General features: G+C 46.2%; 1 protein-coding gene and 1 long non-coding RNA gene across 4 annotated transcripts; one reads left to right on the top strand and one right to left on the bottom strand.

Annotated features, from left to right (window-relative positions):
• Window positions 1-199: 199 nt before the first annotated feature.
• TNFRSF11A (TNF receptor superfamily member 11a) lies at window positions 200-27282 on the top strand. Of its 2 annotated transcripts, none has more exons than XM_061346661.1 (10): window positions 200-609; window positions 13302-13383; window positions 13845-13970; window positions 14524-14667; window positions 15626-15719; window positions 16089-16183; window positions 16781-16888; window positions 18546-18595; window positions 20218-21076; window positions 25257-27282. In XM_061346661.1, exons 1-10 carry the CDS (start codon window positions 550-552, stop codon window positions 25637-25639), a joined length of 2001 nt encoding a protein of 666 aa, XP_061202645.1. In that variant the 5' UTR covers window positions 200-549; the 3' UTR covers window positions 25640-27282. The 2 variants fall into 2 exon arrangements, with proteins under 2 accessions (XP_061202645.1, XP_061202643.1); XM_061346659.1 differs by having other exon boundaries at window positions 202-609; window positions 18543-18595.
• On the bottom strand, window positions 16754-25460 carry LOC133208640 (uncharacterized). Of its 2 annotated transcripts, none has more exons than XR_009724463.1 (3): window positions 25340-25460; window positions 19339-19489; window positions 16754-16859 (listed from the first exon to the last, which is right to left on the bottom strand). It is a non-coding gene; the product is annotated as an uncharacterized LOC133208640 (long non-coding RNA). The 2 variants fall into 2 exon arrangements; XR_009724462.1 differs by lacking the exon at window positions 16754-16859 and adding an exon at window positions 17376-17946.

Below are 27282 nucleotides of genomic sequence, written 5' to 3'. Positions count from 1 at the left end.
TGGATCGAAGAGTGAGGTGGGAAGCTGCCCAAGGCCCGGGATGTCCTCTGACAGCGTATGGCAATATCCAGAAGTGGTGGGGGGAAGGCAGTGGTTGCAGGCAGATGCAGGGCAAGGGATGGTGCCAGGTAAGAGGAAGGCTGGGATGGGAGGGCACAGCAGGTGGGAGCCAGATGGATGGGCATCCCTGCTGAGAAAGACCGGGAAAGCCGTCTCCATCGGCAGGAGGAGGGACATGGGCAGGGTGACTAAACTTCTTGTAAAAGGGGGTGGAGAAGGGAAAGGGAGGGACAAGAAGGGGGGGAAGCCTGCATGTCAGGGCTGAGGAAATGCTGTGGGAACTGCAGCCAGGCACTTTTTTTTATCCTCCTTCTTCTTCTCTCTTCTCCCCTCGTGTAGCTGAGAGGAAGGAAAGGAAGAAAGAGAAGTAACCGGCTCAGATGTGCCTCGCTCTGCTGCTGGGGCGCCGGGGCTTGGCTGGAAGGATCTAGTTTCTCTTCTGTGGCAGGAAAAGGAGCCACAGGAGGAGGCAGAGACGGACACCCAGACATGCCCGTCCCGGCAGGCCGCTGGCTCCTTCTCCTGTGCCTCGCTGCTGCTGGCAAGCAGGTAAGGGTGCGCTGCCAGGGTGAGCGGGAGCAGGGGGAGGCGGGTGTCGCATCACAGCCCGGGGGGTTTGTTACTGCGCTCGGAGGAGGTGGCGAACCCGGATCCCGCGGCATCTGGCCCCTCCGGCACTGCGAGAGCGGTATGAGCACGGCAGCTTCGCCTGTCTTCTCCTGCCTCCTGGTTGGTTGGGTTTTGGTTTTGTTTTCCCCCGCAGCTTGGCCGGTCTCAGCCTTCTCTAGAATCGAAATACCCCAAACCCGAAGTTCCAAAGGAAGTCGGGGGATGTGCAGGGAAAGCAGCCCGCTCCTGCCCAGGGAAGGGTGTGAGAACCCAGAAAATGTTTGCAGTGAGGTCGCTGAGGGATATAATTTGCATGTGGAGTAAAACTAAGGCAGACTCCACCCTACCAAACAGATGTATACAAGAAAGCGTGAGCACTCTTGTTCCTCCGCTGCAGCTTTCCAGCGTCCCTCATGCTCTGACCACCCCACCATTCCCAGTGCAGGCACCCCGGTGCGGCCCCAGGAGCAGGGACTGTCTTGTGACCCCCTGAAACACTGAGGCCCAGATCTGCTGTGTAACCCTCATGGAGGTTCATGTGTCGCTCAGGACAGAGCTGGGAGCCGAGCCCCAGCCCCAGGTCATCGGCCCCACAAGAGCAGCCCTTTCCTCTGGAGGGAAGGAACCAAGCAAGGTTTGGCTCTGTGGCTGTTTGCAAACAGAGCGTGCTCGTTTTGCAGCTTCGTACAGTGCCAGGTGGCTAATGGGCAGCGTGCTTTACGGTTGGCATCATTGCTGGTCTTCCCCTGTCTTCAGAAAGACTGCTTTCTACAGCCAGCTCTTGCTGAGCCTCGTGAATGGCACACGTTGGGTTTCCTCCAGCGGTTTAGATTCTGAAAGCAGAATCTTGCTTTGCTCTTTCTAATTGTGCATCTTAAAAATGACTCCTCTCCCTTCAGGTTATTTAGACCCTTCTAGACTGGCAGACTGTCCGCAAATCCTACAGGCACTTTATTTCCTCCATTAATCAACGTTTGGCACTCTCACTACCATTTGGATGTCTTTCATTTGATCATCTGTCTCATTAGCCTTGGTCAGCTGTGTCACTTCAAGTGCCTCCCTCACTCAGTGCCATAACTGGGCCATGGCTGCGTTCCCTGGGAACAAGGTGCAGCTTCATGAAAAACACAAGGAAACAAACCAAAACAAAAACCCTCTGGTGTGTACAGCTTACAATTTGATGTCTGACCACATAGTCGTGACAGCCTTTCCTCTGCATCCCTGGTCCTAAATATGTTGCCTAAAACCACACAGGCCTTTTTCCCCCCTCTAAAACATATGTTTAGTTCTGACCATCTTCCCTCCTTAGGCTTCTCTTCAATTGCTGCTTTCCAGGTGCCCTCCATATGTATGTGAATGAGCCCACATGATTCACAAGTGAAGTTACATCATAGCTTTCAGGTGGTTTGTCCTGTTCCTCAGTATCTGCTGTATCTGTCTCCCAGATACACAGTCCTGGTGTTCACGACTGTGATCAGTGCAGTGTGATGAGCAGACCTCAGTGTTCTTCGTACCTTTGCTTCAGGTCACTAACTATTGCAATTTGTTTCCTTCTGGAGCCATTTGGGTTTGGGCAGTTGTTCCCTTTGGAATCTCCTTACTGCCTGGAACCTACTCAACTCTTGACCAAACCTTGGAAATTCAGATTTCCATCCTACAGCTCCCAGCATGTTTTGGGTACCCTGAGGTAGAACCCGGGAGATCAGGAGGAGCTCCTCATTACTTCTCACCTCTCGATACATAGCTTTTCAGAGGATGCAAAACAGGGAACTTGTATTTATTTTGGGCTGATCTGTAAAGACTTTCCACTGCATTCAACACGTGCTTAATTCTGAGTCTATAAGTGGTTGCACAGGATGCAACTTTCCACAGCCAATGCTTTGGACGAGCAGCAGCACAAAATAGTAGGGGATAAGTCGTACTTTGTCAAAGAACCCATTCATCTAATATTCTGTATTCTAATAACCTGCAAGGCAAGCCTGGAGAGATGCTACTCCCAGCCAGCCTTTCAGGTTCTCCTTTGACTGATCTGAACAGTGCTTTCTTGTGAGTGCTGTTTTCTGATGGAGCATATTGTGAGAGTAAGTGTGGAAGGGGTGAAGTTTGTTCAATGCACTTGTTAGTTTGGAGTTGATAATATGGTGGCATAGTGGTAGGGCAGTGATATTTGCAATGTATTTCCTGCAAAGAATGAGAAACTCTTGGAAATGCAAGTTAATGAATACTCACAGTTCTGTTTGAGAATAGGCATGATCATCGTCGTATCACCAAGGAGGAAACAGGAACAGAGAATTCGTGACTTGCTCTGGGTCACACACTGAGTGTGGAGCAGCTCTGCTGGGAGCAGGGCTCAGCCCTTCTTGTCTTGTGCTTCAGCCACAAGATGATCTTTCCAAGTGGTTTGTCTTGGGCGCCTGTCAGAGGACACGGGGGTTTGCTTCCTGAGGCACCATCTGCTCAGCTTCTTCGTGCAGAGCAGTCACATCCCTTTCCTTGCTTAGCGCCAGTGAAGAGCATAAATGTTTCTGCCAGATGGGAGTGCAAGCCTGTGGGAGTGTGCATTAGCAAATATGCAATAAACCAGTTATCTGGTTTAATGACAAGGACTTCTCTTCCCCTCTGTGGCAATGGGATGGGTTCTTCCACTACTCCATAATATTTACTTTATAGGGCAAGTTGGCTCACTGAAAGCATCTGGAATTCTTTGTAAGATAGAAAGAATTTGGCCAAAATAAAGATTACTTTTAACCTCCTAAAATACACACTCTTTATGATGAGGGAGGGGGGTGAAGAGCTTAAAAATGTCCGTGCTGTGTTATATCATGGGCTTTCCTGATCCAGTATTCCTGCTCTGATCAAGGCCAAAGGAATTACTCAGTAGAGAAGAACTTCTACAATATCTAATCTAAACTCCTGTATTTACTCTGTTGTTAACAGCATGGGTTTCAAAGTTACTGTAATTCAGCCAGTTCGTGTCAAAGTGCCCTTGAATTTGTACGGTTCTTGCAAGCAAAATGGGAAAGTTTTCCTTGCTTTGCAGTTTCCCCCAGCACATGTGAAAAATCTCATATAAAAGCAATATATACATTTAAGAAACCTCTGACACTTCTCTGTTAATGTTAAGTGTCACCTTCCTGATGTAATTTCTTCTTTCCCACAAACGAGGCCAAAACAAGCCTTCACCACATTTCAGAAATCAATAGAATTCAAAGCTCATCATCCATCTCTAGGTCACTGACTGACATCATTTATGGTGCAGGGCTTTCTTCATGCTGCGCCAGAAGGAAAACAGAACAAGAAAAAGCAGATCAATCAGAGAGATTTAACTGTGGCCTGAAGGATCTGTCTCTATTGCCTGTTGATGTCACCCCAAGCACCCTCAAGCTCAGAAAAGTGGGATGTAATCTGACCGCTCTGCAAGAGACAGTGCAGATGGTAAAGGGGACGTGTGCGTAACTACTGCGTAGAAAATCACAAAACCTCAAAGTGGTGCCCTCTGGCATTTGTACTTTAATGCTATTTAGAGGAATCGTATTTGAGTCACTCTGCTACGTTTATCCATCTGTCCCTTGTGGTGGAAAACCCTGCTGTACGAGGTACAGACGTAGACACAATGAAAGGTAGCCCCTGTTGCAAGGATGTCCTCGTCCTGCATCTGTCTGTATGACTGGGTTTCCAGGAGATGTTTGCTGTGACCAGAGCCAGGAGGGTTCCTGCCACCACACCCTGTTGCCACAGAATCCAGACCTCCTTCCATCAGGGCTCCTCTGCAGTGCGAAGGCTGCTGGACGCCTGGAGGAGGGGGTTGCTTTAGGGGCTGGTTTAGCTTACTGGAGGCAGACAGAGGGGAGAAGAAGGAAATGCAGATGGTTCATCATGCCCTCCGCTGCAAATGTGCTTCTTGCATAGGCTCTCCCCCTCCTTTCCATGGAAGGAAACTTGCCGGCTGCTGCTGACTTCTGCTGCAGCTGCTCACCCTCTGGTTTAAGGTCGGCGTTGCCTGCACAGAATAGCAGCTGCTCTGAGAATGGGTCATTATTACTGATGGAAAGCACAAAGGCAAATATTTGTATGTTATAAAAGCAGTATAATAAGAGCTGTTTGACCAAGTTGCACTATGGACTTGGTTAGGCCTCAGTGTGTACGACACAATAGCCTGCCTGCAAGAGCTTGCCCCTTTTTATGATTTTGAATACGGTCCAAAGTTCATGTAGTAGAAGAGAGAATGTTGCTGGACTTCCACAAGCAGCAGTGGCTGGGAGTTGCTGGGTGGGCTGCAGGAGGGAATCCTGCTCTGCACTGCACCCAAGGCAGGCTGCTGTTGCATCTGTGCCGTGGCAGCAGGGTTTGGTGTGATGCTTCAGCTCGGGGCAAATGCAGGTTTCCTGATTTGTTCATGTGTCACCACAACATGTGGTCATATTTGTGATGGGATTCCGTGTGAGGGAGGGCTCAGCCCTGCACCAGAGGAACAACGCTGACTTAGGCCTGGTGCTCTGAGACATCCTGGTCTTTGTCCCATTCCTATGCAGCCTCCCCAGCTGCTCTTCACAGTGCTTCCCGTGGTTACCTTTTCTGTTTGCCTTTCCAGGGCGTGAGTTATCTGGGCTGAGGGCTTGGCTTTCTTCAGTGTTTGTACAGCACCTAGGATGTCATGGCTGCAAACAAAGCTAAAGAGTCATTAATCACCACAGGATAGAGCCATGTCCATTTCCCACCAAAGTCACAGGGAATTCTGCCCATGTGGAGCCAGGAAGGGAGTGGATACATCCCCCCGGCTGACTGCCATCACCCAGGCTGCAGCATCAAATTAACCCTCACCTTTATTCTCTGGGTCTCCTTCTGCCTGCAGTGGAGGAATGTGCCCTTCACCATTTGGCCAGATGTGTTCGTGGTGCTTCCCAGCCTTTCCCCTGCAATATTCCCAAAGGAGAGGCTGGAGCAGGGGCTGCTGCAGAGGATCACAGCTCAGTGGGCAGGCAGAGAGCTGAGACCCACAGCCATCTCTCAATTCTGCAGAACTCGCTGGCTGCTTCTCCCCTCTTAAGATCTCAGTAAGGAGCCCAGGCAAGGCAGTGTTGGGTACAAGAGCCAAGCTGGCCGGTTTAAACCACTCTGCAAGAGCCGATGAGCCAAGGAGGGAAAAGAAAATGAGGTCATTCACCCTCACCACTTTGTGGCTACTCCAAAAGAAAAAGAAGTATATAGGATCTGTTCAAGAATGACAAAGAACAACATGTGTGACTGCAGATGGGTGCAGGATATATTTAGTCAGTGGTCAAAGTGGAGGGAAAAGAAAAGATCTAGCATGGAAAAAAAAATACTGTGAAGTTTTGTTAGGCAACCCGTTAATCTGGGATGCAGATAGGGTAAAATGTGCTACTAGGTTCATATGAAGTCCTAAAAGTTGCTTACGTAGCATGCAAAGGAATCTATTTTCAGCATGTTATTTTGCTACAGCAAATAGCTTTGCCTTATGAGCACCGTGTTCTTCTCCGTGTTCTTTCATTGGTCAGGAGCAAGGACGTGATGATTCCTTCAACTTGCTCTGACAGAAAAAATATTCTCCCCTGCAATACCACATGTAGCAAACCAGGCTGCTCACGGAAATGAGCTAGAGCCCATCCGAATCAGGGAGGAGTATTCCCACCTACTTGACTGGCCTGTGGTCCCCATGGTGACACCTAAAGAGTAAATGAACCAAGTCCTGAGTCCTGTAATAAAGGCAGCAATTCCTTCATGAAGGAGAAGGTGCAGATCTGATCAAGCAATACTTACTGTAACTCACACCAAGGCAGAAGGGTCTGTGGGTGTTATATGTGTCCCTATTCTACAGCTACTGTCCAGAGTAAGGGCTATGGCCCTACCACTACTCTTTGTAATTCTGCCTGCAAAATATTCAGCATTTGTTCCATGTGGAATGCTAAAATCCAAGAGAAGGACACCGAAGCAGAGAATCAGGTGGTGAAAGAAGGCTTCCCCTCTTCAGTACAAGCTTTTTTATTCTCCCTGGCATCTCAGCTAGGATTGCAGTATCTTGCCTCACAGTGTAACAGATTAATCATGGAATCACAGACTGGTTTGGGTTGGAAGAGACCTTAAAGCTCATCCAGTTCCAGCCCCCCGCCATGGGCAGGGGCACCTTCCACTAGACTAGGTTGCTCCAAGTCCTGTCCAGCCTGACCTTGAACACCGCCAGGGATGGAGCATTCACAGCTTCCCTGGGCAACCTGTGCAAGTGACTCGTCACCATCACTGTAAAGAACTTCTTCCTATTGTCTAATCTAAACCTACCCTCTTTCAGTTTAAAGCTGTTCCCCATTGTCTGATTCGTACGTGCCCCTGGCCCTCTCCAGCATCCCTATAGGCCCCCTTCAGATACTGGAAGGCTGCTATGAGGTCTCCACGCAGCCTTCTCTTCTCCAGGCTGAACAGCCCCGACTTTCTCAGCCTATCTTCATATGGGAGGTGCTCCAGCCCCCTGATCATCCTCGTGGCCCTCCTCTGTATCTGCTCCAACAACTTGCTCTTGTCTTGGGGGCCCCAGAGCTGAACACAGTACTCCAGGTGGGGTCTCATGAGAGCAGAGTAGAGGGGCAGGATCACCTCCTTCGTCCTTCTGGTCACGCTCCTTTTGATGCAGCCCAGGATACGGTTGGCTTTCTGGGCTGTGAGCACACACTGAAGCCGGCTCATGTTCATTTTCTCATCAACCAACATCCCCAAGTCTTTTTCTGCAGGGCTTTTCTCAATTCTGTCTCTGCCCAGCCTGTAGCTGTGCTTGGAATTGCCCTGACCCACATGCAGGCTGAAAGGAAAGGTACATAAACAGATTTTTAAGCATAGAAAGTCCCCATTGAACTTCCAATCCGACACCCAGAAATAGCCCAACCCAAGAAATCTCAATGTCATTTATTCATTAAGGTTCAACTTCAGTTGATGAAGCATGGAAAAATAATCTGCAGAACTGATCTGCTGAGCGCTACTGTTGCACCTGTTTAATCCAGAAGAGATTTGCCTTTGCAGGCCTTTTACAAGAAGGTCTGGGTATTAGCTTTGTTAATGTCGCTGTTCTGCTGGGTTTATTTCTGTTTGTTGCAGACTGTTGTCTTGCTGCCAGGCCTTTCTGTTACATGTTTTGGTTTTGTTAGCCTTTGGGTTTGTGCTTTCTGATTCATCTTTAAAACACTCTACCTAGTGGCTGTTAGTCTTTAATTGCTGTGGCAGTGAGGACACGTAGGGTTAAAGCATGAGGTTTTGCACCACAGCACAATGTGCAGCTGCTACCAACCACCCAGCTGATGAAAATGTAAGGTGTACCCTTCTGGCTGTTGCATGCAGATGATTGTCTCTGAATGCTGTGCAAGTGATAGTGAGCTTTCAGCCCACAGAAGAAAGCTGCCTCATTCAGAGGTTCAGTCAGTAGCCATTTCAGCCTTGCCATCTGTCACTTCTGTCACCTCCCCTCTCTGATACACCTGAGATTCCTGTCTGCCTTACCCACACCGTGCTGCTGTGAAAAGTGGTCAGTGCAGCACTTCTCCTTCACATAGTCTGCTGGCTAGAAATAACTCTGGTGGGTTTGAGATTGGTGAGTGGTCCTTCCCGCTGATGGAGCAGCACCTGTGCTCAGGTGTTTGCTTTTTGTTGTGCACTAAAACAGAGGGGCCAAGGGAACAGGCAGGATGGGGCACCATTTGCCTGCTTTCTGGCTGCAAGTTACTGTTTTCTCTTGACCTCTTTTACTCTCAGTTTTATCCTTCATGTTCTTTCTGGCCACAGTAGGTATTCAGGCTCTAGCAGGGTTTCAAGGACCTATTTTTTAACAGTGAAATAATATTCAGGATTTAGCTGTTACTATTTCCCGGATATATTTTACCACATGGTGGTATTTCTGTGATGTGGTTTACTGGTCGCTGGAAAATTGACATCACCAAAGACATCTCATTCACAGTCTAAGATTTTTATGATGAATTACAGACCTGCAAGCAAATAACTGGAATTGCAAAGCTGAGACTTCTGTGCTGCTTTGATCCAGTTTTTATTGACAGTGGAGACTGTCTATGAAGGAACTGTTGCATTCAGCGTCCATGTGATTATGATTAAGCCTTTAACATAAGACTCCTCTTTCCCTTGCAAACCAAGAACTGCAAAAATTTCCAGCATCATTCACTGTGCACATTTCTGTTCTGCACCTCAGCAGAGCGCCAGGGAGCACCAGATGCAGAGCAGCACCCATCGAAAGCCACATTCTAGTTTAGTTCTTCAATAGTTTTCCATGCAAGCCTCTGAAACTGGCAACAGACTGCAGCAATCTGGGGTCTGCTGAGCGATACTGAAGACCCAGCTCCTCAGGTAGGAAGTTGGAAGGCTGCAGGCACACAGCTAGTACCCGCTTCTTGTATTTGAAGCAGAAAAAGCAGCAGGCAACTGCAGAGGCCATCCTAGCTGAATACCAAGGTGCTGTGCTTGCAGGGCTACTTTGGACCAAGACATGCTGGTCAAAGCTCAGTCCCCCTGACAAAGGTGAATCAAGCCCCAAATCCGCAGAAATATTATAGTTCTACAGCATGCAAGTCTAAGGACCTCAAAAGCAGGTGGTTTGAATAAACTCAGGCTCCAAAGTACAAAGAAGTGTTGTGTAAGGCAGGACAGACTGTAGTTGTTTCTCCCATAGGTGCTTTGGTTCTGTAATACTAAATGGAGAAAAAAAAAATGTGCTTTACCCTGTGAAATGATGACAGATGACTTGAATACTGTCCAGCAACAGCTACAGTGATCAGGAAGGTGTCATCTCAAGGTAGTTACCCCTTGGCGTGTCCCTCTACATCTCAGGTTTTTTGTAAAACTATGATTATCACTAATGAGCAATCCTTGTTGAGGCCTCAGGGTCTCGTTCAGAAGTGACATGGGAAAAAGGTTGTGGAAACCCCCGAGCTTGTTCTTCCAGATTTTTTCTTTTAAAGGCAAGAGGCCCATGCAACTCTATCTTCTCTGAAATGTCTGTCTGGACGTTCATCTGAGCGAGAAAGTAATTTTAGCATCCATGACACACAGCTTCTGCAGCCATCCGATTGCTCAACGGCACAAAGAATAAATATTTCCTTAAGCCTGAGGACAGGAATCAGAACGCTGCTGGTTCCCCCTTCAGAAGCACCTGTGTGTGTGTTTTTTCAAGGCCTGAGTAACAGAGCAGTGCTTTGTAGCTCTGAGTCATCGCAGCTTTCCAACCCTACAAGCACAAGCATACTCTTGCTTGGCGTTCTTTTTAACAAATAGGCAAATAAACATAAACCAACAAAGGGCTGAAGGTCTGCCTGCAGCTTGACACCAGAACAGTGTCCTCCTGCAAACCTTGACATGAGCATGCCTGCTTTCCCAGAGAAGTCAGTGGTGCTACTCATGTGCTCAAAGGGTAAGCAGGTATTGGCATGCTTTACCAAACTGGATCCGCAAGGCCTGGAGAAGGTTTGTCTTTCCTCTGTCAGATATACTTGTTCTGAGGTAATGTTAGTTACCTGAAGGTAACTAGAAGACAAGCTGATTGGAGTTAGGAACTGGTGCAAATCTGTGTGCTTTGCAGACTTTAAAAGTGACAAATTATATTTACATAGGACACCTACCTAGAGCGCTTTGAAGCACTCATTTGCACATGGTGGTGGGATTTAATGGGCAGCTTCATCAATAGTGAGACAGTTAAAGGAACAGCCAGGTTGGCTTTTGTCTTACCACTTCAGAGGAGGTTGATGCCACCTCATTCATTGAGGCCCCTTCTCTCTCAGTATTGTCCAAATCACTCTGACCCACAGGCCAGCACCTGATGAGAGGAAGGATGTTCCAAGGGTTATGAGGCGAACTTGAGACTTGGGAGACTTGGTTTGGTTTCCTGTCACCTCTGTGAAGCTGGCTGGCCTCTGGGTGCAAGTTCCTCATCTGTGAAACGAATTACACTTCCCTGTCTCAGAGGGACACTGTGGCGGGAGTGGGCTGGTGACGGTGAAGCATCAGGTCATCGTGCACGAGTGCATCTCAACTGCCAAGGAAAGCCAATGTACCATCTGACAATGGGACACGCACGGTCCCCTGCAGAAGAATAAACAAGGGACAACCCATCTTCAATGGGGCTGTGTTAGGAAAAGGGCCCAAGTTCAGCTCCCACCCTAAAAAAATCCCAGGTGGCTTTTGTTTCCATTCCTGTCCTCTCTCCCCCTGCATCCTGTATGCTTGGCAGGCCCAGCCAGTCCATACCAGTGCAAAATCCCTTGCCTTTGGGAGGAGGCTGTGCTCACATGGAGGTTAGCACATGGATGCTGAGAGCCTTTTCTTTACAGCGCTGGGCGTAAATCAAAGGAGGGAGAACTGTAGCCCTGTGAATGCATTGGCTTGTGTGAAAAGGGGAAGGACACAGTTGCAGAAGAGGCTACTTGTTGACATAGAATGTAGATCTATGCAGCTGTGAGTTATACCATAACAATAGCCCTTTTTATATGGTAAAGCACAGAGGTATGAGATGATTTCCAAAAGGTGGCTGAGCAATTCACCTGTTCCACTAGCCTTGGCACCAGGGAATTGCTGCTTCTCCTCAGGCTGAGCGGTGATTCTCAGTAATTTTTCCAGAACTTCCAGCTGAATGCTCTTTATTTGTATATCCTCACTTAAAAAGGATGACTTTGCCCTTGTTTGACACTTCAGTAATTTTTTAGCCTTTTCTTCTGAAGAGGAACTATCAAACTGGGGCAAACAAGGAAGGAGAGGACATTCTGCGACAAAAAAGTGAGTGACCAGACCTGTTGTTGGTCTCATCACTTTTGTTGCCTTTTCAGATGGCTAGGAATAGCAAATCAGTTGCTGAAGACCTTCTCTCTGCTGCTCAGTCCCTCAGCATTGCCTCAGTCCTGTGCTGGACAGCTTACTGCTTTAGCAGACACCGTCAGAACGAGCATTACAGAAACCGAGCTCCTTCGATGACAGGAGTGTTTTCAGTGGTTCCCCTGGGACACTGAGCGGTGTCACTGTTCCATTGCCAGGCTGGCCCGGCTTTCCATTTCCTAGATCACCTCCTGCCTTGCCAGCACTGATCATTAGCCTGTGCTCCACAAACACAAAATGCAGTGTTTGTTCCTAAACCTATATGACGTAATCACAAGATGGGTACTGCTAATGAATGCAAAGAGACATGGAAATGGGGAGACCACAGAAAGTTTCTTGTAAGACTAGGCTTTTAATTTGACGTGGGATTGTTGTAATAATAAAAAAATGGCTCAAAGTTGTTCATAAGCTGCAAAAATATAGAAACTCAAGACCTCTGACTTGAGGTACTTCTTTTGTTCCAGACACAGCTAGTGCAGTTTTGATAAAAACAAGTCGTGCACCAATCCATGGCTCAAACTCCAAGCCAAAAGGTGGTATTCTAAAGAAAAATGTCGACCTTTTTGGTCATCTGTAAGTTACAAGACCTTCCCAGCATTAGAAGAGGACAAGAGGCTTAGGGATAAAGATTTTCTATTTAAAGAGAGCGCTGTTGCTGAAACTAGAAAAGGAGAAGAAAGGAAGTAAAGACTTAGAGGAAACAAGAGGAGAATGCTAAGTAGAAAAATAGAAGCCAGTGTTAGTGTTATGGCTGTCTTATGCTGTTAGATGGCAAAACCTTACTTTATCCAGCAGCAGCTTTATTGCAGTTTACTCAAGGTAAACGGGATTTTAACAACTGTATCTAATAATGAAGGACTGCTTGCTATGGGTCAGATTTTGAGTCATCTTATCTGTTGAGAGATCGACAACTGTTTGCAAGGTGTTGAGTTTGTTTGAAGGATTGGTACTGGGGGACTCCTGGGCAGATGAAGCAGAGTCAGTGAGGAGGAGCTTGTGCTCGGCTGTGTGTAGGACCAGGGAGGGCATATGAAGGCCCATAAGAGCTAGAGGCAGCACTGCTACCTGCTTTGCCCATGGCCTCTCACTTTAACAGTTTCAGGTGTTTTGGGGCTGGTTTGGTTTTGAGTTTGAGAAGCAAAAAGCTGTTGTCTTAATTGTATCATCTCTGCAGGACACAGCGGGAGCTAGAAAACGCTGCAAAATTAAAGCCCAGTATTTCCTGGAGCTAGCCAGGGGTGTTGTATATCCCAGTTGGAAGCTGGGAGCTTCTTTTCCAGCAGTATAAATCATTCACCTTACTTGTTTGCTGAATGTTATACCTTAAAACTGTCAGTTGCTCAGGTCTTGGTGTGAGGTTGTATCTGCGGAAGAGACTACAGAAGTATCTCTGTGCCAGTTAGTATCTCTGTGCCAATTTTCTGTTCTTTACAATTGTTTTAAAGTCATAGATTTCAAATATTAGAGTACTGTAAGAAAAGGTTATATAGTAGGCCAAAAGTTCATGACAAATTGCAAGACTGTGTTATTTATTTACCACCTGGCTGTATTACAAGTCCCTGTGTGTACAGAATCAAGTACATATTCTTAGTGTGCCTACAAAATGCCTTTGAAGTCATAAATGTTAGGTAATTTTTACTGCTTAGCTATCAAAAATGCTATAAAGAAGAAATGTTTTCCTCTTCTCTGCCAGCACCATGACTAGGCAGGTCTGAAGCTCTTTGAGTATATTGGTTCTCATGTCTTCTCTCTCCTTATTCCAGCTGTCACTACAAATTACTCCGCTGTGTGAAAGCGAACAACACTATGAATACTCTGGACGGTGCTGCACAAAGTGTGAGCCAGGTATGTGGGCGCTGGGCTGTAGCAGCTTCAGAACTGAAGAGCTCATTAAAACCAGCTCTGTGAGTCAGTAAGGCAGCTCAGTCTTGTAACTCTGCTAATCTATTGGCACATTCTCTTGCAGGTATTTGATTTTAGGCTTACGAGTGTCTTCTGGTGCAGGAGTGGCCCTGCTGACCTCAGCAAAAGCCATAGCAGTTATTTTGTTGGGATAGCACTTATCCACTGCAGGAGGCAGAAAGCAACTTGATTCTTGTGAACATGGGTAGGGCTGCTCCCAGGCCATAGGCTTTGTGGATGTTTCAGTGCCACACTAGATGGGGGCCAGACTGAGGAAGTGAAAAGGTGGCAGGAAGAAATGATTGTTCACAGCAGTGTTAGCCCAACCTGTTATTTTCCCTAAGCTTCTTAGACAGCTAGTGTGCAACTTGCAAATGGCCTACTTGTCCTTCTGTCATTGACAGGAAAGTATATGTCTGCCAGATGCACTGAGACTTCTGATAGTGTGTGCACGCCATGTGGCCCAAATGAGTACATGGATGTCTGGAACGAAGAAGATAAATGCTTACTACATAAAATATGTGATCAAGGTGAGCTATTCATACTGAAGAACCTTTCAATCCAAATTAATGAAGCACAAATATGGGAAAGTGGGTCTAAGGAAGTGGCTTTGTTCGGGTACCCAGCACTGGAAGCTGGGCTTGGAGAAGAGCCTGATGGAGAGGGAGGTCCCCAGACAGCAGAGCTTCTGTGCTGAGCACTGCAACCACAGTCTCCATGCTACTGATAATTGTTATCTTCACTGGGGCCATTCACCTCCTGTGAGTTGATCTCAAAAGCTGTCCTTTTGCCCAGCATACCATACATTCACTTCCTCTTAACACATTCATCCCACCATTGCAAAAGCTTTGTTTATTTCCCTCAGCAGCAACAAGGAAAATAAGTATTGTTCAGGAGTGCAATCAGTGAAGAGCCCCCTGTGCTGATCGAGGGTCTGCTGTGCATCTTCAAAGATAACATTTCCTCTAACATGGGTGGGTTTGCGTCTGGCATTTAGGCAAAGTCAGTAGGTAGAACAGGAGGTTCATAAACTTGAGGCTTATTACCAGAGACATTTTTACTTCCATTTGCTTTCTCTTTCAGGGAAAGCCTTGAGAGAAGTGAACCCAGGAAACAGCACTTTCCAGAGGCAGTGTGCTTGTACAGTGGGTTACCACTGGAATGAAGACTGTGACTGCTGTCAGCGAAATACCATATGTGCTCCAGGATTTGGAGTCAAGCATCCTGGTAAGATACAGAAAGGGGACATACAGAGTGAAATGACCAGCCTTGGCCTACAAGGTAAGGCCAGCATTATGTGGGTTGTGATATTAGAGAGGACACTTTGGACTCTCAGATGACTGTCAACAGAAGATGCATATCTGAGTTATCTTTACTACTGCATATAATCCTCCTGGACTATTTGCATTTTGAAGGCTTCTATGTTTGTAAAGTAGTATCTTAGATCAAGTGATTTTTACAAGACACCACATGGACCTGACACTAGTTGCAAGGTGTTCAGTATATTTCTAATGCTTGCTGAGGTGTCTGACTGTGAGTCATGCATTGCTCCAGTGTTCAGAACAGCAGTCCATTCAGAGAAGCAATTCCTGAGGTTGGATTTGAAATCAGGTTTTCTTCAATGACTTTGCTTTGGCATTTTATAATGTTATAAGCAAGCTAAAAGTTGTAATGAGCACTGAGAAAAGCTGTGCCAAGCATGTGAGGAACCCCAAAAAAGCAGCATGTAATAGAGTCAGGGAAGATGAAATGCTGCATGGACTGGACCACAGTGGTGCTGTTTTTTCTCCACTCTAGCAAGTCCTGATACAGCGTTTTGTTTACTGTGGCTTCACAGAAGTGACAAAACCAGTTAGTGTCACTGTCTGTGGCATAGCATTGACATGAGGAAGTTAATGGAAGGGGAAGGATATAATAGTTGTGTGTTATTTCACAACAACTACAAATGGCTCCTGGTCATTTCTCATTTTGATCATGTAGAGAAGTGCTCAGGTGAGACTAACATTTTTTTCTGCTTACATATGACTGTGATTGCTGCTCCAATGTAATCTAAGATCCTTCTCTTGTCAGGGAAGCTTTTCAAGGGGGCTGGTGGGATGAAGCAGGAGGATGGGGAGCATAATCACCTTCTCCTCACCTGAAAGGAAATTCAGCTATGAAGTTTTTCTTTCTTTACTACACACAGTGCAACAAGACCAGGACACAATGTGTATACCATGTCCCAGAGGTTACTTCTCAAAGGTCGCTTCATCTACTGACGAGTGTAAATCCTGGACCAAGTAAGTCCCTGTATCTTGTAAGAGGACCACAACAGCCAGGAGACTGGGAGAAGCTTGGGTAAAAGCATTTTTCAGTGGGGCTTTTCAGGCTGTCTGCAGAGCACACAGAGCATCTCTGTTGGTAGTGCAGCAGTAAAAGCATTCTCACACTGAAGCTTGAGTTCTCTCTTTTGGAATAAGAGAGAGCAGTAACAACAGAACTGCTGAGCTGAGGCACCTGAAAATAAAGATGGTATCTGAGGTTCATACGGGTGGAGAAATGCAGAAAAAATGTTGTATGTTACAACAGAAAGTGCTACTCTGCATAAATGTAGGAGCTCTGACAAGCTTCCTCTTTGAGAACCTAGGCTCTTTGTCTTTCTTTTTCAGCTGTACAGCTCTAGGAATGACAGAAGACATGCCTGGGACTGAGAAGTCAGATGTAGTTTGTGCAGAATGGAAGGTGCCAGAGCCATCAGAAGATGGTACGTGTCCTTGTACAGGTTACCTGTTAGAAGGTGGCAGGCAGGAGGAGGGTTGTGTTTACTAGCGGTTTTGGCTGGCTTAACTCCATTCCCATTGTGGGTGACTTTAGGGGGAGCTGCTGTAGGCCAAGACCGTGTTCTTGGAAAATCTCACCATTAAAGATTACTTGAAGCCTTGTGACTCTAGGGCCCATGTCTACTGCTAAGCAGAGCTTTACACCTCCCACTGAAACTGCATGGCAAGCAGCAATGCAGTTATACTCATGACCTCCAGGGGAGAAATCACAGCCCATGGACTGCTGGCTGCTTGAAAGAGGACTTCCAGAGGAATATGACTGGGTCACACCTCTCTGAGACACAATGACTCTGGTTTCTTATAGAGATGGCTCTTTTCTTTATAGAGATGGTACCTTCAGTGAGGCTGCTTGTCACAGAACTGCATGAGTTCTAAAGCTGTTGTCTTTATTAGAGAAACTAAAAATCAAATAGGAAGGGAAAAAAACTCTCTTGTGGAAAAGCAGGTGAAATGAGAAAGGATTGTCATACAGCTGAGTACAAGCTGTATGTTGATGGCACTATCTTTTTTACATCCTGCAGGAGCAAACCAGATCTTATACGTGTTGATTGTCGTCTCGTTTTTTGTGGCACTAATTGGCATTGTCATCTTCATTGTATACTACAAAAATAAGGGAAAAAAGCTGACAGGTACGTGTAGCTCGCGATATTCATGCATGTGACAACTGCATGACTCTCTGTACACTGATTTCATGGATAACTACCATGTTTAACTACATGCTGCTCTGCACCACGTGGCACAGAAGAGCCCTTGGCCAAAGGGAAGCAGACACAGTCAGAGGGGGCTTTTGCCACCTCTTGTCTCCTTTGTCCCACTCTCCCTCCTCCTCTGAAACCAGCATCCGGACAGGTTAAAATATGGATTTCAAGACAAAGTCTACTGTGCTTTTGAAAACATGATGGAGGCAGTGTTTCTAGCTGAAGTTCCGATGAGGTATGGGGGAAATACTATAAGGACATAGAATAAAACAGTAAAATTACAAAGAAAAATTTCAGCAAAGGCATGCTGAGTGACATTGGGGTTCTCAGTATATTATTAATTCAGTGGAATTACCTTCAACAGTTATTCAACTCTGTGTTAAGCCCTGGATCTCCTTAGTTTAAGGACATACCCATATTGTTCCGTTCACATTTTATTTTCTCCCCTGAAACACAGAATGTTTTTCCTTGTGTAGTTTTCCCATTGTCTCCTTTCCCAACCCCTAACAATGTATGAAATGTTTTGGGAACAGTGCAAGGGAAGAACAGCAACCCTGTCTTGTAAAGTATATTTCAGCCCGTGTTTTAGAAATAGGGTGCCTCTGCCACACTAAACATGGGTTGTGCTAAATCTGGAATTCCTGGGATGGGCTGGAGGAAATGGTGACTCTTCTTGCAAACCAAATATGATGCAAAGCAGGTTAGGGGGGAGTTCTTTTTATTTGACATTTCTATAGCCCTGCTCTTCTGCAGTGAGGGTCCTTCATTGCGTTTGGGTGGTCAGTTCTGCTAACCAGAGCCCCAGAGGCTTGTAGGCTCAGCAAGAAGCTCTGCCTGCCTGATGAGACAGGGAACTGATGGTAAATGTGCAGGCTCAACATCAGAAGAACAGAGTCATTGCTGGGAACTGGCAGTGGCTACATGGCTGATCTATCTTCAGACATACAAAACCAGCAAATGTACATGAGACTCGAGCCCTACAAAATCTTCTGAAAGTATAAACAGAAAATAAGAATTGATAACTCTATTAAGTGGAAGCCATTACCATAAAGTATGTTGAACTTAAAGCTTTTCCTTGGAAAATGCTCCAATTAAATGAATTTCCTCATTAAGTACACCCTGATTAAGGAATAGGCTGCATTTGAGCCTGCCATCCTGTGGTTTCAGTGGCTTACCCTCTTCTCCCCAAGGCTCCTCACTCCTGTCTGAGAATGGCCTTTTGGCCATCCATGTGACTTCTCTTGAAATAGACCATACGGCTGCAAGCGGGTCGGTACTGGGCCAGTCATAGCCTGGTGTAACATATGACCAGGAAAGAAACCCCATTTGATGTGGAACACAGTTTAACTGTGGTCTATTTTAGGAGCTTGGAAACATTTGTTCCACAGAAATATATCCCTGTTCCAGTTACAATGAACCCTCAGCTAGAGTGATGCTGGTACACTTGAACAGTCAGTAAAAACAGTCTTGCTGGCTTTTTATTTAATATGATATTGTGGACTGTGCATGACTGGGGGTGTTTTGGTTTGTGGCTAACTGCAGTGCCTGCTATATGTAACAGCTACTCTTTTTGTTTTCCCTACAGCAGATCTACAGAATTGGGCTAGCGAAGTGTGCAGCCAAATAAAAGGCACAAAGGTAAAGTCAAAGCCACTAGCATTTTCTCTTTGGTTTATGTTTTCCTTGCAGCATTCCTTAAATCCCTCCTGAAACAGACTCCACGTTAGCATTTGGCTAAAAAACAAGGTTTTGGGTTCCTCCTTTGGTTTTTTTCAGCCTGTTTTTCTGTAAATGTGAGGCACATGAAATCACCATTCTCAAAGAGCTTCTGAACCTGCTCTCCTGTTTCAGTCAGTTTGAACAGATGGAAGAGACTCTGTGGTGGTTGAATATTTACGAGGAGAAAGTTAAGCCCACCAGTTGCTGAACACCTGACTTTCTACCTAGCAGACAGCCTTTCTAAATCCTAAGAGCAGGAAAAGTTTCAGCTGAGTTTGCACCCTTTTATATACCGAAGTGCTCACAGGAGAGAAACCTGGACTTGGAGCAGTGGCAAGAATGGCAGTAAGCACAAGAGCCATCAGTTAAAGAAACTGGCTGGGAGACACCTGCATTCTAGTGCTTGCAGAAATCCTTCTTGTCTATTCAGATGCAAAAAAAGTATGAGATTTTTCTCTGAAAGAACAGATCCCATGCTTGAAAACACCCAGATGGGGACACAGGTTCAAATGCATGTGCACTGCATGCTTCACACCATGGACATGGACTGAGGTGTTCAGGTGCATGCTCTCCTCACCACCCCATCTAGGAGCTCTGTCTAGTTTAGCTGTTGAAAGACTCAAATTCCATTACTAAAAAACCCCCATACCAAATAAACCCACCTTTCTGATCAGGAAGTTCCTCTTTTGTCTCATCATTTTTTTTGTGCAGCCTCCTGCCTTGGCAGCTGCTCAGATCCTCTGAGACAAAGGAGTGAATCAACAGCAATTAGTAGCTGGCAGCATTTACACTTTCCTTTTTATCCTGGAAGATCTGAACAGACATTTCAGATGAAAGGTATCAGTTTCCAAGTAACAGTTTTTACAGCACAACTTCCATGAACTGAAGGGATCCCTTGAAGTATTTCCCAACCTTTATGGGGGGGGCTGCAACCAAAAATACAGCTGTACTTTGACAAGTAGTGGCAGTATGAATGGCATTGTGGGCCTTTGCATTTGTTGTCCTAACATTTTCCAGGTTCAAGGAACATTACGCATGTGACTTTTTTTCTAGCTTGTCTTGGTCCCTCTGAATCAACCCAGTTTCTTTCTTCCATCATTACTGATAATAAAGATTTTACTCCCAGTAAGGTCCTCACAGTTCAACAGCCTTTCAAACACAGAGGGAGTTTCGAAACCCTTATAAGCTGTTAGGTAAGTCCTATTGATGGTTCATAAGGAACAACAGAATGCAGTGACTCTTCTAGATTTATTAACTCCTAAGTGCCTTCTTAAGAACTAGGAATAATCATCTCCCAAAATTAAATGCTATTGCCCCTGAGGCCTCCAGATATTTTTCTGAACACCCACTGAGCCCAGCACCACTGCTCACAGTTTCACAGCAGAATGGAATTACCCCTGAAGAGTCAAATATAGCGGTGTTCCTAAACCTCAGCGGCTCCACACCAAGAAGGAACTGAGATCTGCCTTTTCCTTTGTCTAGAAAGATAACCTCCTGCTGATCTATTTTGTAAATACATTTTTCTTTTGAATTTCTTTCAGGAGACCCCCAGAGATACATCTGTTACCATGAACATCGTGAATGTTGTTGTCCCCCAGACCTCGGAAGGCATGTGCCTCCTGGATCCCGCTGGCTCTCCTGCCCCTGGAAACGCATGTTGCATCAGTGGACATTCTCCTTGCAGGAAGGGGAGCCCCAGCATGGCACCGTGCGAGGTGGGAGGGAGCCTACAAGGGTTTTCTGTGGTAACTGAGACTGATGATGACCATTTCCCACCAGTTCCCACAGAAGATGAATACATGGATAAGGATCTCGGTACTGCTGATTATTTGTCCTTACCGAGCAGGACTGCCAGTAAAACCGTGTCATCATTTTCTGAACCGATGGAGGCAGGGGAGAACGACAGTTTAAATCAGTACTTTTCAGGGATTGGGAGCACAGAGGACGTATCAGTCTCTCAAGGCTTTCACCCTTTCACAGATGGGGCACACACTGCCACGGACAAACTTCTTCAGAAATCTTGCCAACATGCCCACAGTTGCCCAAAGGAAATTGGCAACAAAGACACAGATCATTGTGCAACAAACTCTAACTCAGAGAAGATCTGCGTGAGGTGTGGCATTTCGTACAGGGAATCTCCCAGAAAGTGGAGCAAATCCTGTTGTGCTGCAGCTGACAGTGACTCCACCTCCCCAGAAACTGGATCCTATGCACAGTGCACCTGTGGCTTGAATTTTCTCTCTGCTGGTCAGAGCACGCTAGCAAATGACCATGGTATGGAAGATGCATCTTCAGATAGTACCAACATGAAGTACCAGAACACAAGCAGAAGCACTTCAGGGACAAACAAAAGCACTTCAGGGACAAACAGCAGCACTTCAGACCTCCCTCCAGTATCTGGTAAGCCCACTAGGCTTGACCCATACACAGTCATATAGGATTCATTCTCTCTGCTAGTTCAGTATTATTCAGCGGTCTGATTTAGGAAGGGGGGGGGGAGGGGAGAAGAATGAAATGGTGACTTTTCACTTAATTGCCCTGAAGCTAAACTGAAAAAAAACCCCACAACCAAACTGAATCCTGAAATAGCAAAGCCTTTTGGTTTGTAATGATTTCTGTGACAAGTACGAGCACTGTGAGGGACCATTGTCCTGCCCTGATCTAACCAGCAATGCCGAGCCCATCTTCTGGTTGTCACTGCAGAGGCCAGGTAATTCTGTTACTGAAGTATTTTAGGGATAGCAGATGTGTGTACTGGAGAAAACTGAGAAGGAGGAGAGTATAGGAACCTAGAGACTGAGTTAAGAAAGCGGTCATAGCACTCAGAAGGGCAATTTTCCATTCAACAGTCTGTGCTCACATTTTTGCCATTAGGTTTAAGTCCAGTTACATTTATATGGTGGTCAGTGAAATTCCAGGCTGGAGCTGTTAATGTGGTGGCCATGACTGGGTCTGAAAAATTATGTTCCATTTTGTGCTTTTAGTTCTCTGTTTTAATTTGCAATGATATAAGCATTCACCTAAAAGTAATTTCATGCAGACATTGTTTCTCCATGCTCTGTCTCCTAAAGCATACTGGAACACTGTTGCCAGTTTACTAATTGAGTAACTATATCAAAATTGTCAAATGAAAGCAGGTGAAATATCACTGAAGCAAAACTGGTAGAAGGGAAGTTATGAGCCTTTTCTGGATGAAACCTTCCTCTCTTTTTACTATAAAAGTCTGCAATCTGCCTGTCACGTGTTACCAGTCACTTTAGGTTATAACCTCTTAAGGTCCAATGCTTTCTTTTTATTGATGTCGACACATTGCCAAGCATAATGAGACCTTGGTTTTGACTGAGACATCTAAGGATTACTGTAATACACATAACAGTTGTAAGCAGTTGCTCTTCCCTAAAACCATGTTATGCTTTAAAGTTTCTTACGGAGACATTCTTGTCAGTCTGCCAAAGCCGACAAGCAGCATTTTGGAAGGCCTTCTCTCAACACACATGCCTTGTGGGAATCTGAAAGTGTGTGTCTCAGTCTTCCTGAGAGCAGTACTCCTTCTGCCGTTTCAGTTTCCTGAAATCCTGACACAGTTTCACTGCCTGGTCCATACAAAATTCAGCAGTGGTGAAGAGAACACAAGATTATCTTTTGTTGCTGTTGTTGGAAAGTGACTCTGAGGTACAACCGAAAGCCAAATCATATTTGGCACTGCAGAAGTATTGCTTTTCTTTCTAAATCTGACAGGAAGAGGAAGAGAAAATATTAAGAAACAGTAGTGCAAACAGGAGAGTTTGGATTTAAGTGACATGCTAGGAAGTGCCATCTTGGCTCTGCAGCAAAATAATTTCCATGGGATTTTTATTGTGCCTGTGCCTTCAGGTATGTAGATGCTACAGTGCCATCTGGTGAAACCTGAGCACAGATGCTGTCTTCCTAATGTACCATTTTTTAGGCATGAATGCTGGAAGGTACTGACTGAGCTGTGGGCAGCATGAGAGTGTGGATTAGTTAATCTGCAGGTCATATGGCTTGCTGGCAAAGGGTTTTTTCTGTCCACGGAACGGCCATGCCCTGCTGGCAGTGCCTGGTTGCACAGGGAGTGGGACAGGGCTTAGCCATGGTTTCCACACTGAAGCACCCTGGCCACGCTGGGGCTGCACGTGGAGCTGCAGCGGCATCAGTCGTTTTGCTGGGCCTTCTGCAGTGGCCAGATGGAATAAACATGTGTGCAAAATAACTTTCTGTAAAGCTTCTCAAAGCAACTGAAGCCACCAGGCTTCGCACAGTCATGCTAAGACAGAACAGTTCAAAAGAGGGTGGCTTAAAAAATGGGAACAAAAAGGCCATGGGTAATTCCATGAAGTTTTGATTTTAGTTTCATAACACTCAAAATGACAATAGAAATTGCAAACTCTGTTCCTTCTGTGAAATAATCCTAGAAGACCAAAATAAACCTCTAGACAGGTACCACTTAAAGGCATTACTGCCAGTGACAAAGTGGGCCTTTAAGTGCTCTTTCAAACCCCACAAACCTGAAGGCAGTCAGAACATGAAGCATCAGTTCATGACCACTCCAAATCATGTGTAGGGCTACAACGTAAAGCATGGGTGCAGGAAGACTTAGGTGACTTGCAACTTGGAATGGTTTTCTCTGAATGCCTTTTTCTTCCAGCTTCCAGTTTGGCAGCAACAGTTCTTACCACCTAGAGGCCATCAGATGGCTCAGAGAAAATTAGTCACCTGCATTGTTCCAGTTCATAGTGAATAATTAGTGCAAAAAAATAACTTGTTATTGTAATTACTATCATCAGGTAGTATGAAGAGATCAAAAGGCTGAAACCTTGCAGAGAATGATGCCTTCACTTATCCCCTGAACATGTCCATTATACTTTTCAGGTTGGAAGCACACATCTTAGTGCAGTCCAGGAAGCCCTTGTGTCCATTTTCCATGGTTTTGGGCCTCAAATACCCTTCTGTTTCATCACAGTGCCTTCAGAAAGCAATGAAGATTTGGCAGCCACATTCAGCTAGACGTTATAAATGTGTTAATCTGCCCCTCATCCCCACTGTCACATATATTTCTAAATTCTTGACCTCATACTGAGCAGTGGTAAACATCTCCACAGTACCTTTTGCAAGTGATAGGACACCTGAATGAAGGCAAACAGTTGTTTTTGTATTCCCATTATGCCTAACAGTTTTGTTGATGGCAAACAGCTGAACCAAATCGAACACAGGGGATTGCAACTGGCAGGGAAAAAACTCCCGCAGAGAAAACTCCTATTGACACCTCATGTTAATCAACAACATTTGGAAAGAAAGCAAAGAGCTAGCAATGCAGTGGTTTAGCAGAAATAAATAGGATTGCTTGAGGGGGGCTATTTAGAGAGACACTTGAGTGATACTCAGACTTGGCTATGAGCAGATATGGGTCCTAACTCAACACAGCTGGAGCCCAGTGTCCTTTGCTGATGTGCAAACATCACCTGTGGCTGCTAGAAAAACAGGATTTCTCTGGGGTGGGCCATGCTTAGCTGCAGTGAAAGAAGGAATGTCTCAAGTGTTGAGGATCATAATGAGGAAAAGCACAAAACATCTGAGAGCTGTCAGATCAGTCCGCAAGAAATGATTAAGTGAAGCACAGCAGGAAGAACATTCCTTAGGAGGAGTGTTCATAGGCTAGGAAGATTTTTCTCTTTTTAACTTAGTTGCTTCAGTTTGATTTTGAACCTTGAACAAGTTTGTTAGTTTGTGGTTGAAAGTTTGCTCTGAGTTATTTTCCTTCTGCTCTGAGGGAAGTCTATTAATTCCCAATCCTGGTCCTACAGTCACTTGAGTCAGCAACTTAGTCCCTGAATGGTAGAAAGATTGAATTTATACTGACAAATCCCTAACCACGGGCAGATAGACTGAAAACATAACTATGTTAGGTTGCTATAATATAGACTGCCTCTTCACTGGAGTCAGCATATATCCAAGTAAATCCATGAGAGCACTAGGATGAGTACTGGAGTGTACCTACAGGGAGGATCAGGACAATTATCAGATAACTGTCTCTGTCATTAGGACACTGTGTGACTGTATGGTCTGACATTAAGTCTTTCAGTATATATTCAATAATCTTGCTACCTAGCCCACACGGTGCGATTGATTGTTTACGAAAGGGGAAAAGAACCCCAGTGTGATGCTTGGGAATTATCTCATAATTAGAAATAATGACCATTTCCTCACAAATCATGGACATAGGCACTTTGGATACAGCTTGTGCATCGGGCAGCACTGGGGGCATGAGATTGATGCTCTCACTTTTGCTTCCAAGAGCACAGCTGAGAGAGAAAATGTTTCCAAGCCTTGCAGTCAGGATCCCTGTGGGTGACTGACTTTGTCCTAAGGAGGCAAAAATGGAAATAATGAGAAGGTACAGTGGAAGGCATAGATTAAAAGAGCATCCTTGTGTCACGGGGAAAAAAACAGTGGAACAAAAGTAAAGCCACCGCTGCGGATTAAATTCACAGCGCTGAGTGTCCATCTTGTGAGAGGAAAACACTAATCACATGTGTCTTCTTCTCTCCCCCTCCTTCCCCAGGAAACGTGACTGGAAACAGTAACTCCACCTTTATCTCAAGCGGACAAGTAATGAATTTCAAGGGCGACATCATTGTTGTCTACCTTAGCCAGAACTCCCAGGAGGGCGCAGCGGCCTCGGGGCCAAGCGAGGAGAACGTGGGCAGCCCGGTGCAGGAGGAGAACCTCAGCCGCTGCGAGACGTTTGCCGGCAATGCCCAGCACTACAAGGAGAAGTGTGCGGAGCTGCAGCAGGGATCCTGCCCATCCGCGGCGAGCGGGGGGCCACGGTGGCTTGCGGGTTCCCTGCCCCAGGAGCAGAGCCCATCCTGCTGCAACCAGGCCTTGCGGCCAGTGCAGGAGGAGGGCAAGCTGGGACACTTCTCGGAGAAGGTGTTGAACTGAGGCCAACCGGCAAGGGGTGGTGGGGCTGCCATGGGGCTGCTGAAATCCCAGGTGTCACAACAGGTATGGAGACTGTTGCTGCCCATGGGGTATCCCAGGAAGTCTTACAGCTGGAAAGGACGCTTGTGGCACAAGTGCCAGCACTGGTGCTCTTGCTGAGGAGGTTACTGGTAGGGACAGGCACACATGTGAAGCAGGCACACTGCCCTCGTTGCAGAAGCAGCAGCAGGGCTTTCTCCTCTCCCTCACAAGGTGGTTGGCTCCCACTGGACCCCACTCCCTGGCACCTCTCTACAGCAAGCAGCAAAGGAGAATTGATCCTTGTAGCCCAGGGTGTGGTGAGGAGGAAAATGTTGCTGGCCGGGCACGTGGGGTGCTCCCGGAAAAGGGATAACATGGTGGAGGATGCACTGAAAGGGGCCCTGAGCTCTGCCATGGGTGTTTCTTTTTGCAAGTAAGCTGCACCCATTCTGCCGGGTCTTGGGCCTCCTCAATGCCTCTGTGGTAGAAGGAAGTGGCAGCCACCTCTGCTGCTGAGCATAGTGACACTGGCAACCTTTGCCTCCCTGCAGAGATCAGGCAGGTGCTGTCATCCCTTCCCATCTTTCCCTGAGGAAGCAGATGTTCCAGTCTCAAAACAGGGCCAGAGCCAAGATCCTGGCCTGCCTCTTACTACCTTGTGTGTAAGCATAGGTGTAATGCTGCCCCACAAGCACTATGACAGGCAGAACAGCTGGTATGCCTTAGAAGCATATTAGATAAATCCTGAGCAAAGATCATTTATAGTTTTGGAGCCTGATTCACCTCTGCATTGCACCTCACCAGAGGAATCCACATCCCTGAAGATGAGAGTGACGAGTGCCTGGCATGCTGCTGCATGAATAATGTCACTGAAGTTTAAGACACAGAGCTGCTAGCAGGTGGAGGAAGGGTCTGTGATAACCAGCTGTGGTCATTTCCTGAGTGACAGGAGAGGGAAGGATTACCTAGCGATGGAGAGTTTGATCAGGGTCAAACACACATGCCTTCATCTGCCCAAACAATTCTGTCATTCCCTCTGACATTTTCATTAGCAAGCAGAGCTCTACTTAGGTAGCATGAAGTTATTTCCAGAGCTCAGCCTGCCTGAGCTGAAATCAGACTGTAGCCACTGTCACAATGAGAGCTGATAAGCAATGGGGCCAAAGGTTCAGATTTAAAGAATAATAGTAGTAGTAGTAGTTGGAAGGGAGTCTTAGCTACTCAACTGGCCTTGGTTCAGGTCCCGTATCCTGCAGCCTCCTCCAGCAGCCACTGTGGGGAGAAAGGTGAAGGGAACAGAGTCTTAAGGAACTTCCAAGAGGAAAAGATAGTATTTTTAATGATTTCCTGACAAGGGGTAATTCTCTGACATTCTCCTGCACAAGTGAGCACTGCAGGAGGCTATCTTCAGTTTGAGCCTTCCGGAGGGTCAGTGCTGTGTTTCTTGCCAGACAGTAAAGGGATCTCTTACCTAGTGTGATGAAAGAGGTCTCTGGTAGGGAGGGCTCCTCCCTGAGGAAGTTTTAAAGCTGAGGGGTTCACTGTGTAGCTGCTCTGTTTGCAATAGTATTTCTCTGCAGGTGAAGAACACCTGTAAAGCTGACAAGCTGACACTGTGTCAT

The sequence above is a fragment of the Neopsephotus bourkii genome, unplaced genomic scaffold, assembly GCF_033783945.1.
Source record: "Neopsephotus bourkii isolate Nb327-2 ecotype Australia unplaced genomic scaffold, CSIRO-AGI_Nbou_v1 NB_272, whole genome shotgun sequence".
In the NCBI taxonomy this organism is placed as follows: Eukaryota; Metazoa; Chordata; class Aves; order Psittaciformes; family Psittacidae; genus Neopsephotus; species Neopsephotus bourkii.
This window is presented reverse-complemented; position numbering and strand designations above follow the sequence as displayed.